This window comes from Nyctibius grandis, chromosome 26 (assembly GCF_013368605.1).
Source record: "Nyctibius grandis isolate bNycGra1 chromosome 26, bNycGra1.pri, whole genome shotgun sequence".
In the NCBI taxonomy this organism is placed as follows: Eukaryota; Metazoa; Chordata; class Aves; order Nyctibiiformes; family Nyctibiidae; genus Nyctibius; species Nyctibius grandis.
Window position 1 is genome coordinate 1,967,069 of NC_090683.1, and position 19,544 is coordinate 1,986,612.

Sequence of the window (19,544 nt, forward strand, 5' to 3'; positions counted from 1 at the left end):
CCCCCACCCCGACCCCCACCGCGTCACCACGAATGTATGGGGTCCCCACCCCGTCACCGGGATGAATGTACCTGCAGGGGAGAGCGGGGACCCCCCCGCCCAGTCCCACATCCCCCCCTTTGTCCTCCCCCCATCAGCATCTTCCAGCTTTGGGGCCTGGGTCCCCCCCAAACGGCAGGCCAGTATACCCCAGTACCAGGCCAGTATACCCCAGTACCAGGCCAGTACACCCCCATACCACACCCCAACCCTGCACAGGGCCTGGGAGTCGTATCCCCCCCACCCCAGATGCCAGGTCTGGGATGGGGTCCATGGGGGCTGCAACCCCACCCCAGCAGCCCCCCCACATCTGGGGTATGTCCCCCCCAAACGGTGCACCCACCCAGCCACGGGACCCCGAGGTCCCCAGCGGTGGGGGATGGCACCCATGGGTGCCAGGCTGTCCCTCGAGAGCAAGGACTGCCCCCTCCATCCCCAGCTCAGGTGAACCCCAAACTGGTGGCACTGGAGCTGGTGGGGAGGGGGGAGTGGGTGACAGCAGGGCCCACCCTGGGGGCTGGGGTGCAGGGTGAGCCCCAGGCTGGTGGCACAGGGGGTGCTTGGAGCATGTGTCACCCCCCGCCCCATGGCAGGCTGGTGGCACCTGTCATGTGTGTTTCCCCCCCCCCAGGCTGGTGCACAGCATGTGCTGGGTGTCCCCCATCCCTGTGGGGGGTGGGTGGGATGTGTCATCCTGTCCCCATGGCACGTGTCACCCCGTCCCCATTGCACGTCCACAGCACCAACCCACAGCACCTTGGAGCACTGGGGGCCAACATGGGTCCCTTCAACCCCTGGTGACACTCAGCATCAGGGGGGACATATACACACACCCCCTGGTGGCACTCAGTGTGTGTACGTGTGTGGGGACACCCCTGGTGACACTCAGCAGGGGAACAACGGGGGATGACACCCCATGCCCATGGCGGTGTGGGGATGTCCCCTCTGTGTCCTCCCTTGCCCAGCGTCCCTGCCCGCTGCCAGGTCCCCCTGCCATGGAGGCAGAGGGTGACCAAGGGTGTCCTCAAGCCCGGCCATGGCACGCAGTGGCCCCCAGCATGGTGTGACAGCTCAGATGGGTGCCTGCAGCACCCATGGGTGCCTTGGCTGTGGTGGCACCAGACAGAGGCCAGGGCACTGCTGTGCCAGGGCGTTGGGAGGTGACAGTGGGACGGGGTGGCTGGACGTCCCCAGGCTTGGCTTCGGTGGTGGCTCCTCACCCAACGTATCAGTGACGGGCTGGGGGGACACGCGGACCTGGGGCCACCCTGGGCATGGCAGGGTCCGGACCAACCCCCCCGTCTCTATCACTGTCACCACAATGTCCCCACACCTGTCACGGCCACAGTGCTGGGGTGGTCCCCGTGGTGAAGGGATGCCCCTGTTCCAGAGCAAGAAGCCACCGTTGTCACTGGGTTTGGGGACATTAATATATGTATATAAATATTGGGGGGTTTTTCTTAATGATTTTAACTCTGTGAGGTCGAGCGGTGCCACCGGTGCCACTGCGGCCGCGCCAGGGAGGGCCCGTGGCCGGGCCAGGGGGTGCGCCCAGTGCTTCCAGCGCCCAGAGAGCAAACCAGCCCCCGCAGCCCCCCGGCCCCATCCCGGCACGCGGCGGCGGGGGGGGACACAAGCACACTGGGGCGGTGACAACCCCCCGTCCCCAACTCCCCGCCGTCCCGCACCGCCTCGCTCCGCGCCCCCGGGACGGGACCCCGGGCGTGGGGTGGGGGCTTCGCCGCAGCCCCCCGCCCGCACGCCCGCGCCTCGCCCCGCGCTGCCGCTTTGCACGCGCTGGGGAGCCGCCGCCGCCGCCGCAGCCTCCCGCAACGGCACAGGATTTATTTACAATAAAGATTTGGAAAATGACCCAGCGGGTGCCTGTTCCTCCACGCCGGGGTGGGACGGAGGGTGCTGGCGCCTCCCCAGATTTCACCCGTGAGGATGCTCTGATCCCCTCCACCTCATCCCACCGACGTCGTCCCCGTGTCCCACACGCCACCCTGGCCTGTCCCCAAGGGTTGGGACCGTCCATGTCTGAGTCAGGGGCCCCATCGTATGGAGGCGATGGCATGTGGTGGGTGCCACCACTCCCCCTCCCTCCCAGCTCCTGCCTGGCTGGGGACCCTGCTTCGCCACGGGGACACGTGGCTGCTCCCTGTCCCACCGCAGAGAGGCCTGTGCCCGTCCCAGCACAAGGACACGGCTCCAGCCCTGTCCCACCACGTACACCAGTCGCCATCCCAGCATGGGGACCCGTCCCTCACGCACCTCTGGGCATAAGAGCCCATCTCTGTCCCATCACAGGGACATGGGGGCAGGTCCCTGTACCCTCCCAGGGACACCCCCAGCCTGGGTTACCTCTGCACCAGGTCCTGCCTTCGCAATGGGCTGAGTAACCCCTGGCAGATGTCCCCAGCCCACCCCATGGGGACCTGGGGATGAGTCCCCAACTCCCAGAGGGACCCACCGGGATGGAGCATCCTCCCATGGCACCAGCCCAGGCAACGCTCAGCCAGGGCTGGGGTGGAAAAGCGGAGCACAGCTGGGGCGACCGGCACAGCCAGAGTGAAGGCTACTGGAGTTCAACAAAGGCAAGTGTGGGGTCCTGCACCTGGGGAGGAATAACCCCACGCACCAGTACAGGCTGGGGGTGACCTGCTGGAAAGCAGCTCTGCGGACAAGGACCTGGGAGTCCTGGTGGACACCAAGTTCACCATGAGCCAACAATGTGCCCTTGGGGCCAGGAAGGCCAATGGTGTCCTGGGATGCATGAGGAAGAGTGTGGGCAGCAGGTCGAGGGAGGTTCTCCTCCCCCTCTACACTGCCCTGGTGAGGCCACACCTGGAGTAACTATGTCCAGCTCTGGCCCCTCCAGTTCAAGACAGACAAGGAACTACTGGAGAGAGTCCAGCAGAGGGGTATGGAGATGGTCAGAGGGCTGGAGCATCTCTACTACGAGGAGAGGCTGAGGGAGCTGGGGCTGTTCAGCTGGAGAAGAGCAGACTGAGGGGGGATCTTATCAATGCTCACAGATACCTCAGGGGCGGGTGTCAAGGGGATGGGGCCAGACTCTTCTCAGTGGTGCCCAGCGACAGGACAAGGGGCAACGGGCACAAACTGAAACATGGGAAGTTCCATCTGAAAATGAGGAAAAACTTCTTTACTGTGAGGGTGCCAGAGCCCTGGCACAGGCTGCCCAGGGAGGGTGGGGAGTCTCCTTCTCTGGAGTTATTCAAACCCACCTGGACGCGACCCTGTGCACCGTGCTCTGGGTGACCCTGCTTGGGCAGGGGTTGGGCTGGATGATCTCCAGAGGTGCCTTCCAACCCCAACCAGGCTGGGACTCTGATTCTGTGTTCTGCACAGCCGGGCTCCTCCTCAGCCCAGCGACCACGAGAGGGCTCTCCCAGTCCAGTCCACACACGCCTGGCCTGGATGGCGCAGGAGATGAGATGCTTGGATGTCCCCAAGATGCTCCAAAGCCCCCAAGATGCTCCGGGGCCACACATGCCCCCCCAAGTCCCCAACCCCAAGCTGGGAGGATGGAGCCTGAGGACAAACGGGCTGCAGCACGTCTTCCCCCACCCCACTCAGGGTCCTTTGATGGCAAAATCGGTGGCAGCTGGGACGCAGCACCTGGGCATTGCTGCCAGTCCCCTCAGCCCCGGCAGTGGTGGGAGAGGCCCCAGCATCGCCCCACATCCCCCTGCCCGCCGAGGGTCACCTCCCAGGGGGACCAGGGACAAGGGGTGGGATGCAGGACGGTGCACGCTGCAACAACCCAGCTCGGAGGGGGCTGAGCCCCCCAACCATGGGGCTGGAGGGGCCCCTCGCCCTGCCGAGCCCCGGGGCACCCGCTCTGGGGTCCCCCTGAGCAGCGTGGCATGGACTGAGCACCTTGCGGTGAGGTGCTGAGCGCTGGGGCCCACGTATCTGATCTGGGATGCTGGGGTGCACGAGCACATCCATCACCAGCCCTGCCCCACACGAGGGGCCAGGGGGTGCCCAGGAGCACCCCGGGGTGCTGCCAGGGCGCTCCTCGGGGTGCTGCCTCCCTCGGGGGGGAGACCCAGTCCCAGGAGGGGGCCTGTCTCCTGGTTTCGGAAGGGTCAAGCCCATCTCGTTAAAATAATCACCATTACCCGCTCGCTCTGTCCCCTGCAGCCGCGCAGGGTGGGAGGACAGCGGCGGAGACTCCGCCCGTGGAGGGGAGCCGGGGGGTCTGCACCAAGAGCCACCCCCCCATCCTCACCACCTGCTCGGCCGCGGCGTCCTGCCCGGCCAGGGCAAGGCCTGGGGCCACCAGCGCCGTGTCTGCCCAGGACACCACGGAGACATTTCTACCCCTGAAGGATTTTAGCTGCAGATTCGCTACCAGCCACCGCGGAGACGCAGCTCAGAGAGGAGCTATTTTGGGCTGGTGTCTAGATACCAGGGCGATGAGTGAGCCAGAAATGTTCCAGATGCACAGACTGCTGCTGAATCGTGACTTATTCGGGGCCTTCAGGGTCAGGAGGGCAAAAACCAGGACTTGAAGTCGGCCCCAGCTCTGGTCTGCAGCCCTGCAGGGTTACACAGCACCGACACCGCTGCATGTGCCGGGGAGGCCGGGGCGCACGCAGACACCGCAGTGGGGTTGGATGTGCCTGGCACAAGGGAGATGCTCCTTGGCCAATGCCTCACGACCACAAAAGCTCCAAGAGGCAGCAGGGGCCAGTGCCCAGAGGTGCCCGATGCCCCAGGCTGCCGCTTCTCTCCATCGCAAACATCGCCGGATCCTTTTGAGCTTCCTCCATCGCATCACCCAGCTCCTCCGCCGTGAAAAGGTGCTGCCCCAAAACACAGAGCACAGGCTGGCTGGGAGCTGCAGCGATCCTGCCTGTCCTCAGCCTCCTTCTCCTGCTCCTGACTCACCATTTTATAGAATCACAGAATCATGGAATCATTTTGGTTGGAAAGGACCTTTAAGATCATCAAGTCCAACTGTTAACCCAGCACTGCCAAGCCCACCACTAACCCATGGCCCTCAGCACCACATCTCCACGGCTTTTAAATCCCCCCAGGGATGGGGACTCCACCACTGCCCTGGGCAGCCTGTGCCAGTGCTTGACAACCCTTTTGGGGAAGACATTGTCCCTGATCTCCAATCTAAACCTCCCCTGGCACAACTTGAGGCCGTTTCCTCTCGTCCCATCGCTTGTTACCTGGGACAAGAGACCGACCCCCCCCTCGCTACACCCTCCTTTCAGGCAGTTGTAGAGAGCGAGAAGGTCTCCCCTCAGCCTCCTTTTCTCCAGACTAAACACCCACAGGTCCCTCAGACGCTCCTCATCACACTTGTGCTCCAGACCCTTCCCCAGCTCCATTGCCCTTCTCTGGACTCACTCCAGCACCTCAAGGTCTTTCTTGTCGTGAGGGGCCCAAAACTGCACCCAGGATTCGAGGTGCGGCCTCAGCAGTGCTGAGTGCAGGGGGACGATCCCTGCCCTGGTCCTGCTGGCCACACTAGTGCTGATACAAGCCAGGATGCTGGTGGCCTTCTTGGCCACCTGGGCACACTGATGGCTCATATCCAGCCGCCATCGACCAACACCCCCAGGTCCTTTTCCACCAAGCACTTTCCAGCTACTCTTCCCCCAGCCTGTAGCGGTGCGGGGGGTTGTTGTGCCCCAAGTGCAGGACCCGACACTTGGCCTTGTTGACCCTCACACAGTGGTCTTGGCCCATGGATCCAGCCTTTCCAGACCCCTCTGCAGACCCTTCCTGCCCTCCAGCACTTCAACACTCCCACCCAACCTGGTGTCGTCTGTGAATTTACTGAGGGTGCACTCGATCCCCTCGTCCAGATCATTGATAAAGATGTTAAAGAGAGCTGGCCCCCCACACTGAGGCCTGGGGAACACCACTGGTGATGTTACAGATCATCCTCGCACTCAGCTCTGACCCATACTCCTCATCCACCACTGCCAGATTTTAGCAGCACTTGCCCAAGTTACCCACATCGCCCAAGGGAGAAGCCACAGTCTCCCATTTCCATTCTGAGATGTTCCTCTGATGAAGACTGCGAGGTTGGTCTCGGCTTTTGGGTTCCTCCGAGGTCACTTGCAGAGCTCTCTCTCTAACCCCGGTGTGATACGTCCCCCCGGAACACAACACACCCGAGAGGAGCCGCGGGGAGCACCGGCATGGGGGATGCGTCTGTCTGAGCAGCTGTCGCTCAACGAGGATAAACTCAAAGGATTTATTTGTCCCTATTTCCAGTGAAAACAGCAACGGACCTCGAAAGGTGGATCCTGCCAATCTCAAAAACCTGCGACGGGTGAAAAAAAATCATAATAAGCCCCTCATCGTTAGTAAAACCACAGAAATAAGAAACCAACTCTCCCACAGCCGCCTGCATCTGCGCCATTACATAACGGGAAACCCCTGAACCTAAAATATCTCCGCTCCTTTGGTCACCGAAGCTGATGATTGACCATCTGGCTGCGATTTTTCAGCTACGTTCTAACAAGGCAGACTTTTGCTTTTAAGGGTGTGCACAAGGAAGGAAATCTTGCAGGACTCTAGTTGACATGGTGGTGTCAGGGCAGTGGTTGGACTTGATGATCCCAGAGGGCTCTTCCAACCTGAGTGATTCTGTGATTCTGTGACTCAAGAACGTGGTCGCTGCAGCATGGGGGGCTGCTGCATGAGTGATTTTTTTTTTTTTCAGTGGCTACGATTTTTGAGCTCTTATGCCCGTAAGAAAGCCGAGGTGTCTCGGTCAGGTTTTGAGAGCAGAGGGAGAGGTCAGATGGTTGGGAGGCGATGCTGCAGTGTGAAGTGAAATGGGGAAATGTTGTCCTGAACAGAGTTTTGTTTGAGGGGATAAATCACAGGGAAGAGAAAGTAACACCCCAAATACTGGCTTCACAACGGCGCTGAAAAACCCATGTCCTTGTTTTCTATGCAAATAAGTGAAGAACTTGAACTGAACAGCGACCACAAAAATCACAGAATCACAGAATCAACCAGGTTGGAAGAGCCCTCTGGGATCATCAAGTCCAACCATTGCCCTGACACCACCATGGCAACTAGACCAGGGCACTAAGTGCCATGTCCAGGCTTTTCTTAAATCCCTCCAGAGATGGTGACTCCACCACCTCCCTGGGCAGCCCCTTCCAATGGCTAATGACCCTTGCTGAGAAGAAATGCTTCCTAATGTCCAACCTGAACCTCCCCTGGTGAAGCTTGAGGCTGTGTCCTCTTGTCCTATCGCTGGTTGCCTGGGAGAAGAGGCCGACTCCCACTGCGCTACAACCTCCCTTCAGGTAGTTGTAGACTGCACTAAGGTCACCTCGGAGCCTCCTCTTCTCCAGGCTAAACAACCCCAGCTCCCTCAGCCGTTCCTTGTAGGTCAGACCCTCCAGACCCTTCACCAGCTTGGTCGCCCTCCTCTGGAAACCAGGACATGCATTTTCCAGCTGGAAAACCCTCTGGTGGCTGACGCTGTCTGTCTGCCCCTTCCCTGTTCGAAGCACTGAGGTCACGCACCCACACCCTCCAGCACCAGGCGCTTTCTACTCCAGTGACGATGCTGGAAGACAGTGTGACTTCTTCTGGCTGTATCATCCCTGGTTCCTGAAGTCTGGGGAGGGAGAGAGGGGATGGGAAGGGTAGAGCCCGCTCTGGCTCTGCCCCGAAGTCCCTGTGGGGTGGCGCAGGACACGCACAAAAGCCGCCCTTTGTGACAGCAAAACAGACGGGCATTCAGCTGCGGTTTTGAGGAGCCGGGCAGCCAGCTCCCGTATGTTCCTTCGAAAATCGCAGCTAAATTAGGCCAGCGAACGCTGCACAGTTCACTGGGCAATATCAGCACGCTCATTCATATGCATACATGCAGATTTGCGTGTTTGCATAAGTTGTATCCCTTCTCAAGGGCTGACTTGCAAAGTTGAGAGATTTTTTTTTTGCCTTTTTTAATGCAATTCTTGTCACTGAAGAGCAATTCACAGGCAGAAAGGCACAGTTAGTTTCTATCCGACTCTTTTATTACACTAAACAAGGTCAAATATATATAAAAATTCCAAGTTGTGGCTCTAAGACAAATCATTATAATATCCCTTTCCCTCACTCCCATATTCGGAGCATATTTTATTGCTGGAAAAAAAAGAAGCCATCTCACTCAGACTGGAGGAATCCACTGGATTTAATAGATTATTTTGTTTCCAAACTGCACCCAAAAACCAGAGAACAAAACAAACCCAAGTTACGTTCAGTAGTTTTTTGTCCAGCAGTCTCTCCTGAACGTTTATTTCGGCGTGGCCTGCATCAAGCCAAAGCACGAGAGCATTTTAAAGTAATGCACGAATCATTTCTTCGAAAGGAAAAATCAAACCCGATACTTTGAAACTGAAGACAGTCACAGACAGGAACATTTAGAGCTTTAACAGACATCTTCTACTAATAACGGACACTCAGTTTCAAAGAAAATGTGCACTTTATACATAATTCAAATAAAAATAAAAAAAAAACAATAGAAACAGCTCCATTACTTTGCATTTTCGGAACGAATTCAGTGCTGGGGTTGGAATATTCTGTACACTCTAACGGGAGTATTGACTGCTGCGGATAACAGCTCACAGGACTGACCTGAGACAGCAGCTTTAAGCAGGGAATGGTTTAGATCATGAATTGGGAAAGGGTTAATACAGCCCACGGGGGAAGCAGCTGTCACAGACCGGTTTGATTCGAAGCCATTGCTAAGAAATTGCTGCAGTTTGCACAGAGAGCAGCAAAGGGGAAAGGATTTTCACTTCTTGCTGTTCGGCTGGTGAAAGGCTGCTCCGAATCCACAGCGAGGGGTTAAGAGCAACGTAACCCTTCTGAGGAGCTGGAAAGAACAACCCCCGTGTCACCGGGGCTAACCAGGGGACTGGAGCCACGCAGCCACGTTTACCTCCAGGCCCCAAATGTCTTTCCCCAGTACTTTCAGCCCTATTTTCCACCCAGCTTCTCCATCACACTCACAGCTTTCTGCTGGCAAAGCCTCTCTGCCCACCTTCAGGCAGCGCGCTTCTCCTCCAGCCCCTGTTTAATTAGAGGAGCACTATTAATAAACTCCCTCTCACCCCACACCGCTGGTCCCGTCTCACTGCCTACCTGTCCCTGCCCACAAGCCCACTCAAGCTTTGAAAAACTGCTGTGTCCTTACTGTGTTAAAGACATCACCCTGAAATGTTTCTGCATAAAATTCAGAGGTTGTTCCTTTCCGGCCAGGAGTTACCGATGAACAAAAAGGCAGAAAGCACGTTCGCTTCCCAGCGTCTGCTGGAGGGGAGGCGGAGAAGCTCTCGCTGACGGCGTGCAGAGCGCTGGCTCTGAGCACGCTTAAGGTCTCTGCAGAGCAGAGCTGAGCGATGGCTGGGATCTGCGCCCGGCCTGCCCGGCGTCCCGGAGCCAAAACAGCCGGGAAATAACTCTGCAAAATCCCTATTTTCAGCAAGTGCTTGGGCAGACGCTAACTGCGAGCACGTGCTTCAAGTCCCTTCGTTTAAACCGAACGTAAAGCCTACGCTTAGATGTTCTGCGGGACGGGGACGGGCTTATCCGTGTCATCCACAGAGCTTTACTTCTCAATCCTCTTCCTGACCAGGCTGTAACGAGGGCACTGAGGACTGAGGTAGCCTCGAAACAGAACAGTCCTGCTTGAAACAGGCCCCCAAAATATATTAAAACGCACCAAAACCTAACAAAAAAAAAGAGAGTGGAGCAAGGTCCTGAATATATTATAAATAGTAGCAGAAAGCACAGACATTTATCAGCATCTCTCAAACACGAACGCGCATCCTTGCCAAAAAGACACCGCCAAAGGCAGTAACTACCGCGTTCTCCTTCTAATTATAAAAGCAAGTTTAATGCCAAAAACCACAGAATGCCAAATCTGACCGGTCTCTCAAGCAGAAATCTAAACGATACAGATCGCTCTGGCTGAACTAAATTCCTCAGACGGAACAGAAGGAAGAGGGGTCTGGAATAAGGCAACAGCACTGATATGCGGAAAGGGTTTGGTAAAAACTCTGACAGACAGCGCGTGTGTCCTGGCTGGGGGGGAGGAAGGTTATTCCTCGAGTGTGATGCGCGGAGAAACAAAATCACCCTGACTCCATCTCACCAGATTACTTTGGAAAAGACAGAAATCTTATCCAAAAGGTATCGTAACAACTTGATGCCCTTGGGGAGCGGGGCGTTACGTAACGACAGAGCTCCAAACCATCCATTTCCATAGATATCACATTAATAAGCGGAATTACTGAACGCAGTAATTTCGATTTACTTGTTTTTTTGGGGATATTTTCCAGGAGTTTGAAGTCTCTCTTCCCTCCCTGTTGCATAAAGCTTGCAGGGAGGTCTGAGCGCTCTCTGCATTACAGCTGGCACTCTTACTCCGAACACAAATATTCTCACACATGTACATTTTTCCTGGAAGTCATTTTCCATAGGGTGAAAAAACCCCTATAGCACGTAACAGCTATAGTATCACACTTGCATTTTAGAAGCAGCACATAATTGTTGTAAAAGACAGTCAAGAGCACCGTTAACAGATGTTTTCCAAATCTTTTCCTGCTCAGTGACTGGCACCCGTGGGCTGCCTGGAGAACCGGAGGCTCCTCCGTGCTGTCTGTATGTTCAAGGCACTTTTGAAACGCAGCATAGAGAGTTGTACGTTTAAAACAAGGAAGAACGACAACAAAAACCGGGGACCACAGTAATAAAACTAGCAAAATGCTAACAGCTCCCCACTGCTTTCTCCTCGGCAATATAAAAAAGTGTAACGTCAGAGATCCAGTGTACAAATACAAAAATTTGTGCATAATAAATGTACTATAATACTGTACATACAGCATAAACCGTTCAATGAGAATGATTTAAATATACCTATTTGTCTCCTGACTTGGAAGACAGAAGAATAAAGTTCTATAATCCTAGACTAGGCGTACAAACCCTTTCTTAGAGGTTGGATCACTAGCCAACGGTATCCCTGAAAACAAGCAGAGTCAAATATTTACTTAATGGAAGTCATTATTCAAGGGGTTGCTGGTTATGATAAACTAGGAGGAAAAAAACCCCACAATATCTAAACTCAGCCAGCGTTAAATCCACACAGAGTTCTTCCCATCTACTGACTTGCTACTGGCACTGCTTTTGTTTGAGCCTGCTTTGGATTTCTTCTCTCTGGAACTGCCGGGATTGTTTTGGTTGTTGTAAGCCTGGATGGCGAGGTCCAGGCGCTCCTGAGCCACTTTGATTTCCCTCTGCAGATTTTCCAGGTCGGCAGGAATGTTTTCTTCGTTGCTTCCATACTGCTGTTCCTGAGCGATGTTGGCTTTGTTCTGTTTGTAGGCCATTTTGGCGTTGGACAGTTCGGTGTATTGCATTTGTTCTGGCTTCACCGCGATGTTATAGCCAGGAGGAGCAGACGGCGTGTTCCAAGTAAAAGGGTAGTTGTAGGTACCAGAGTCCTCCAGCTCTCTTCTTTTGTTGTTCAACGTGTCCCGGATCGTGCCAAATCCCAAATGGAACATCTCCCAGACATTCAGAAGCAAACACATGCAGCTCACCCCGTACATTATCAGCAGGAAAATGGTTTTTTCGGTTGGCCTTGAAATGAAACAATCTATTTTGTGCGGGCACGGCTTCCTGCTGCATACAAACATGGGGCTGACCTCAAAGCCATACAGAAAATACTGACCCACGAGAAAGGCGATTTCAAACATAGTCCTGGCCAGAAGCTGCAAGACATAAATTTTCATGAGTCCATCTTCACGGATTCGCCGCCTGCCGTCGTGCTTAGCTTTGGCAGGGGGCTGCTGCTCTTTGTTCTCCCGTTCGCTTTCCAGCTCTATTTCTGGGTACATCATCGGGTCTTCCTCATGGTCCTCCTCAGTCTCCTCTGAGCCACGGTGTTGTTTCCAGCGCATGGAAAAGCTTTTGCTTCTGATTCTTCTGTCGGCTTCGCTGTGTTCCACCATCCGGGCGATCTTATGGATTGCGTAGCCTAAATACATCACGGACGGAGTGGCGACGAGAATGATCTGGAAGACCCAAAACCTCACGTGCGAAAGAGGAGCGAAAGCATCATAACAAACGTTCTCGCAGCCGGGCTGCTCCGTGTTGCACACAAACTTGCTTTGTTCGTCGTAATAAATGGATTCTCCTCCCACGGCAGTCAGGACAATACGAAATACAATCAACACCGTCAGCCAGATTTTGCCAACAAAGGTTGAGTGATTGTGGATCTCCTCTAACAGACGGGTCAGAAAACTCCAACTCATGGTGGTCAAATAATTTTATCTAAAAAACAAACAAAATCCCCAAATATTGATGAGTTTATCAGCTTGAGCCTAAATGTTGCAAACATTTAACCAAGAGAGGCAGAAAACTCTAGAATTTTACACCCAACACACAACCAGTTTTGTAGCATCACCTGTTATCGGGAAAGTCCAGCTGCCAGAATTTGCTTGAAGATCCTACGTCTCCTCCGCAGGCTTTTGAGAAGTCTGCTACAAAAAAAAGTAGCAGTTAATGGTGATTTCACAAACACGACGTGCTCCCGTAGCGACTCCTGGACAGAAGAAAAAAAATCATGGCTGCTCTGTATGTCAAATGTTAATAAAAACATTTACACTTCAGGCTGACACAGTGGATCGAGAGCGAAGCTCCCGTGAAATTTTGCGGGCACTGTTGGCTACGTCCCACCGTTACAAGTAAGATTTATTTGCACTGCATGGAGGTGGCCAAGCCTCGTTAAAGCCGGAGTGAGCAATCTTGGTCTTGACCACAGCCCACAGAGAGAAACTGTTCTCTCCACGGGGCAATGCCAGCTGTCTTGAGACAGAAATGAATCACCCAGACCAAACCTGAGAAGCAACTGCTGTTATCTTTGGTTGTCAATGATCTGGACGAGGGGATCGAGTGCACCCTCAGTAAGTTCGCAGACGACACTAAGTTGTTCAGGAGTGTTGATCTCCTGGAGGGCAGGAAGGCTCTGCAGAGGGATCTGGACAGGCTGGATCCATGGGCCGAGGCCACTGTGTGAGGGTCAACAAGGCCAAGTGTCGGGTCCTGCACTTGGGGCACAACAACCCCCCGCACCGCTACAGGCTGGGGGAGAGTGGCTGGAAAGTGCCTGGTGGAAAAGGACCTGGGGGTGTTGGTCAATGGCGGCTGAATATGAGCCAGCAGTGTGCCCAGGTGGCCAAGAAGGCCACCAGCATCCTGGCTTGTATCAGCACTAGTGTGGCCAGCAGGACTAGGGCAGGGATCGTCCCCCTGGACTTGGCACTGGGGAGGCCGCACCTCGAATTCTGGGTGCAGTTTTGGGCCCCTCACAACAAGAAAGACCTTGAGGTGGTGGAGCGAGTCCAGAGAAGGGCAACGAAGCTGGTGAAGGGTCTGGAGCACAAGTGTGATGAGGAGCGACTAAGGGACCTGGGGGTGTTTAGCCTGGAGAAAAGGAGGCTGAGGGGAGACCTTCTCACTCTCTACAACTGCCTGAAAGGAGGGTGTAGCGAGGGGGGGGTCGGTCTCTTCTCCCAGGGAACAAGTGATGGGACGAGAGGAAACGGCCTCAAGTTGTGCCAGGGGAGGTTTAGATTGGAGATCAGGGACAATGTCTTCCCCAAAAGGGTTGTCAAGCACTGGCACAGGCTGCCCAGGGCAGTGGTGGAGTCCCCATCCCTGGGGGGGGTTTAAAAGCCGTGGAGATGTGGTGCTGAGGGCCATGGGTTAGTGGTGGCCTTGGCAGTGCTGGGTTAACGGTTGGACTCAATGATCTTAAAGGTCCTTTCCAACCAAAACAATTCCATGATTTGATGATTTAAGGGCAGGACAAGCTGAGTGACCTGAGCAGTGCTACCCTGCAGGCCTAGGCTAGAGACAGAATGTGACCTAAGGAACATCTGACTTCTAACCTGATGCTCAAACTGTTCTATGGATTTGGGTTCAGTCCCTTAGAGAGGCTAAAAATCTCCCTTCTAGGGGCAGAAAGCCTTTAGTCTGTATTTTGTAGTGTTATTGGGAGAGTAGAAGGAAAATCCAGTTAAAAAAAGTTATCTGTCAAAAATTGTAGACGAGATATTAGATAGTAATCAATATAAATTTGTAATCCTAACAGTAAAAAAAAAAACATCAGTGGAAACTCACAGCTGGCAACACTGTGAAGTGTTACAGTGACCAAAACCTAGCGACGGTACAGGCCTGCCTGGAGCTCTCAGTAGTAAAACTGGCAAAATATCGAGCACAGGAAGAACTGTTTGACATTACAGCACAGGGGATAAGACATCTTTCAGTCCACCGATGAAACATGCATTCACAATAATAATTTTTAGACAGTAACAGTTGGTCAGAGGTCCTTAAACCAGAACTGGGCAGGTCTCTGGCACTCTGATCTTAAAAGCGATTTATCCTTAACCTGGAGGTATTCCAGGACACTGGAAGGAAACTGGTATGTGCAACTATTTAACTTCTTTCACACAACTACAGGGTTCTTCACAGGCAAAATAATGGAATTTGAGGGGATGCAATCAAAACAGAATTAAAGGACATAAATGTAATCCCCTTTCTGGTGAAATTCAATGTTTCATTGAAAAGGCAACAGCACAGACCATGCAGATGGGCCGCGCAGGACATTTGATTTATTACTTCATGATAAGGTGAGAAAAAAGTAGCGCAAGAGAGTATTAAAAAAGCCCATCTTAAGTGGATTAAAAGTAACAAAGATCTTGACAAATGATTCCCACACTAGAACCAAGAGCAGTTCTGTGTAATTACAGCAAATTCTGCGAAGACCAGGAACGGGCCTGGCAATTAGGCTGCATTTTCCCCCCCAACTCGACCAGAAAATGGCTGCTGACAAAATCCGTAAATGGCACAGAAGTTTGCAGGCTGACAAATAAAGATGAGAGTTATCAGTGATGCAGAAAACCACAGATGGCTCAAGAGGCTGAGTCCACTGAAACAGACCACCGCTTAACCAAGCCTAATGCAAAGACATGCAGCTAAAGGAAGAGCAGTCTTTTTTTTTGAAGGCCAGAGGAGTTACTCTGGAGCTCAGTTAATAGGGAAGGGAGTGAAGGTCCTCACGGATGAGCATCTCAACGAGAGCTGGTGGTACAGCAGAGATGATGAATGCCACCCTTGGCAGCGTCACGTGCAAACAGGAGCAAGGAGGGTGATCTTACCTCCTCGTTAGCAAGACAGCACTCAATGCCTGCGTCTGCATCCTTCAGAAGTTGCTTAAACGTCAGGGAGTGAATAGATTAGTCTTGAAACCAGCTGGAGAACGGGGAGGATGCCTAAAAGTGAGAGATTTAGAGAGTTCGATTTGTTTAGCTGGGAAACATGGGAAGAAAACTAAGGATTACCGGCGAGTCACTTAATCTAGCGGCTGTCAGCTGTGGAGGCAATCAACCCAAGGCTCACCATCGAAGCTCTTCCTTCTACGCAACCACGCGACCATTACGCCGTACACAGAACTGGCTGAAATAACACGTTTTTAACAGGAAAAAAGACCAGAGGGTTCCAGTCCCAGTGCAAGTGCTTTACTGCAGGAGGCAGCTTCACACTGCGAACCCCCGTTTCAGAAAGGTGCCCGAGTCGAGCTCTGCAGCCCCGGGTTCTGCGTTACAGTGAGCAGAGAGACGGCGCCTCAGACACCCGCACGCTCGGCATGTCCCAGCGGCTCGCCCGGATTCGGAGTCGAGATGGGCCGTGGAGCAAGTCTGGGGGGACTCTATGAGCCTGAAGAATCTCCACTGCGCTGAACAGAAAAGGCAAGTGGACCCCACGTCTGGAACGGGGGATTACAGAGGTAAGAGCCCCAACACCCAATGCACACCGAGGTGCATGGCCAGTCCAGGTGCCAAGCACGGGTGTGGAACGGGACGTACATGTCGCCAGCTGATACGTCTTGATTTGTCAACTAAAAACCAGACAAAACCCAAAGGAGTTAAGAAGGTGTTAATTTTCACTCACTGAAAATGTTAGGGCTAAATTCTTTTCTAAAAGTAAACTACAAAGTGAATTTGAAATTAATTAAATACTGTTGCCATGGTAAATTTGGAATAAAAGCAGGAACTAGCCCTTAAATTTTCAGACACTGTCAACGCTTATTCATCAGCAGTTACTAACCGAGAAGTTTTAAATCGGCACCGGTTTCAGTAAAAGAGGGGAAACGGAATCTTTACTTTTAGACTAGCTGCTACCTTGACATTCAATAAATTCTTCCAAGGTATTTACCAGCCTCTTCGCGGTGTGTTTTCTACCCGCAGACCCCACGCCTGTGGTTGGCTCCTATCGTACCTGCCAGCTGTAAAGAGGAATCACAGACTCACAGAATGTCAGGGATTGGAAGGGACCTCGAAAGATCATCTAGTCCAATCCCCCTGCCGGAGCAGGATTGCCTAGACCATATCACACAGGAACGCGTCCAGGCGGGTTTTGAATGTCTCCAGAGAAGGAGACTCCACAACCTCTCTGGGCAGCCTGTGCCAGTGTTCAGTCACCCTCACCGTAAAGAAGTTTTTTCTCATATTTATGTGGAACCTCCTGTGTTCCAGCTTGCACCCATTGCCCCTTGTCCTGTCAAGGGATGTCACTGAGAAGAGCCTGGCTCCATCCTCATGACACTTGCCCTTTACATATTTATAAACATTAATGAGGTCACCCCTCAGTCTCCTCTTTTCTAAGCTAAAGAGACCCAGCTCCCTCAGCCTCTCCTCATACGGGAGATGTTCCACCCCCTTAATCATCTTCGTGGCTCTGCGCTGGACTCTCTCCAGCAGTTCCCTGTCCTTCTTGAACTGAGGGGCCCAGAACTGGACACAATATTCCAGATGCGGCCTCACCAGGGCAGAGAAGAGGGGGAGGAGAACCTCTCTTGACCTGCTAACCACACCCCTTCTAATACACCCCAGGATGTCATTGGCCTTCTTGGCCACAAGGGCACACTGCTGGCTCATGGTCATCCTGCTGTCCACTAGGACCCCCAGGTCGCTTTCCCCTACGCTGCTCTCCAACAGGTCTGCCCCCAACTTGTACTGGTACATGGGGTTGTTCTTTCCCAGATGCAGGACTCTACACTTGCCCTTCTTATATTTCATTAAACTTCTCCCCGTCCAACTCTCCAGCCTGTCCAGGTCTCTCTGAATGGCAACCGATTTCACCCCAGGGGGATGGGAGGCCTCCTGGTCTACACCAATACTAGAGCGTTGCCCCAGTGGTGCAAGCCCAGCTACTACCCCATCCCCCTTCGAATCTAGTTTAAAGCTCTCCGAATGAGCCCTGCTAATTCCTGTCCCAGAACCCTTTTGCCCCTACGACATAAACCTTTCCCATGTATTACAGTCACGCCTGGTGTCTTATAAAACCAGCCATTATCAAAGAACCCAAAGCCCTGCCTGTAGCACCAGTCTCGTAGCCAGGCATTAATAGAGAGAATCCTACTATTCCATCCCACGTCATCACCTGAAAATGGAAGGAGGGAGGAGAAAACAACTTGTGCCCCAGACTCTTTCACCAACCGTCCTAGGGCCTTGTAGTCTTTCTTCATCCCCCTCAGACTACGGGATGCAGCTTCTTCCCCACCTGTCTGGAAGATCAGCAGGGGGTAGTAGTCTGTGGCCTTCACCAGGTTGGGGAGTTGCCTGGTGATATCCCTGATTCGGGCTCCAGGCAGGCTGCAGACCTCCCTGTGATGGGGGTCAGCTCTGCATATTGGGCCCTCAGATCCCTTTAGGAAGGAGTCTCCAACCACTAAAACTCTTCTCTTCTTCCTTGTGGAGGAGGTAGCTATACGCCTGTCAGGTTTTTCTGACTGTGGTGGGACCTCTGATATAGGTTGCCTCTCCACCACATCCCCATTGGACCGGCTGTATTCCACTAGGGCTTCATATCTATTGCTCAGAGGCACCTGTGGAGCCTGTGGAGGCAAAGTAGGCAAGGAGGGCACTCGCCTATTGCCACGGCCATAGACTTGCCTCCACTCACTCCTCTAAGTTATTGTTTTCCACCTGAGAGGGGCAGAGCACAGTTGTCCCTCGATCCTGGGAGCTCTCCGGCAGGTGCTCCCATTTTTGTTGCAGGGAAGGCAGAGCCTGGCTCCACCAGTCTATCTCCATTTCAGCCTCCCTAATGCTCCTAAGCCTTTCTACTTCGGCTTGAAGCCTCTCAACCTGGCTTTGCAGCTGTGCCGCTCGGCCAAGCAGATCATCTACCTGCTCACAGCGCACACAGCCCCCTGTCACCACAGAGACGCTGTAGCATTCCCTGCAGTCGGCAACCTGCACCATCGCCTCCCTCCGTGGGAGCTCTGTCTGGGTTCCCACATCCATTTTGGTCTTCTTCCGCCGGGTAGATACCATTGTTCTTCCACTGAACTGGGAAATACCTGTTGGTGACACCCCTGGATCACAGCTCCTTGACGCCTTCCTCGCCTTGAGCACTGGGAGGGAGTCAGCGCCCTCCCCAACAAGCTGCAAACAACTGCAGCCTCTCCTGCCCTGGAGGAGCCTCTCCTGCCCTGGGACACACCCAGTCACTGCTAACTCACACAGGCACTGCTGAGTCTCCCACTCCCTTCTGGCCAGGGACTAGTCCCTGCCCTCCAGGTGGCTCTTTATCACCCGATGGATTGATTGATTGGTCGATCAATCAATCAATCAATCAATCACCCAATCAACAGGGGGTGGTGCGTTTAAATCGCTTAAATCGCCCGCGGTGCCTCCGGCTAACGCCCCTCCTCTCCTGATTCGTTGCCTGGAACCTCCGGGTCCGGGGTGGGGAGGAAGCAGCTCGGAGCTGCTGCTCCACGGGCTGTTGCTCCAGGGGGGTCACGAGTACAAAAACCGGCCGGTTACAGCCTGATGCCGCCCTCGCCCCCGCACTAACCTCAAGTCGTTGTTGCCGCCGCTGTCAGCTGTTTGTTCTGGTTTCACCACGCTTAAATCGCCATGGAGTTTTTGAAAGTCTCAACATCTGCAAAACAGCATTTCTTTTCCTCCTGGTTCTGCCTCAGAAGACGCAGGGAGGCGGGTGGATCACACCTGGGCTCCCTCGGACTCTTCTCAGTGGTGCCCAGCGACAGGACAAGGGGCAACGGGCACCAACTGAAACATGGGAAGTTCCAACTGAAAATGAGGAAAAACTTCTTTACCGTGAGGGTGCCAGAGCCCGGGCACAGGCTGCCCAGGGAGGGTGGGGAGTCTCCTTCTCTGGAGATATTCAAACCCGCCTGGACGTGATCCTGTGCAACATGCTCTGGGTGACCCTGCTTTGGCCGGGGGTTGGTCTGGCTATCTCCAGAGGTGCCTTCCAACCCCAACCAGTCTGGGATTCCACCAGCTGTACAAATGAACAGCGTGACAAACCTACCTATAGACACAGACTTCAAATTTAGGTTAATCACAGCCTTCAGATGTGGAAGAATTTGTTATCAGCCACGTGTTTAATAATCAAGACTT

At 53.8% G+C, this 19,544-nt stretch overlaps 1 protein-coding gene across 5 annotated transcripts in view; it reads right to left on the bottom strand.

The window, feature by feature from the left end:
• Positions 1–8,215: 8,215 nt before the first annotated feature.
• GJC1 (gap junction protein gamma 1) overlaps positions 8,216–19,544 on the bottom strand; it is a 30,645-nt gene continuing 19,316 nt past the window's right edge. The window contains exons 1-4 of one of the 5 annotated variants that reach the window (XM_068418578.1): positions 18,973–19,053; positions 15,267–15,380; positions 12,512–12,584; positions 8,216–12,378 (exon numbers count right to left, since the gene is read on the bottom strand). In XM_068418578.1, coding sequence (XP_068274679.1) covers positions 11,178–12,359 — 1,182 coding nt within the window. In that variant the 5' untranslated portion in view covers positions 12,360–12,378; positions 12,512–12,584; positions 15,267–15,380; positions 18,973–19,053 and the 3' untranslated portion in view covers positions 8,216–11,177. Of the gene's footprint in view, positions 12,379–12,511; positions 12,588–15,266; positions 15,381–18,972; positions 19,054–19,544 lie in introns of those variants that run through there. The other 4 variants (XM_068418576.1, XM_068418577.1, XM_068418580.1 and 1 more) reach the window with 4 other exon arrangements.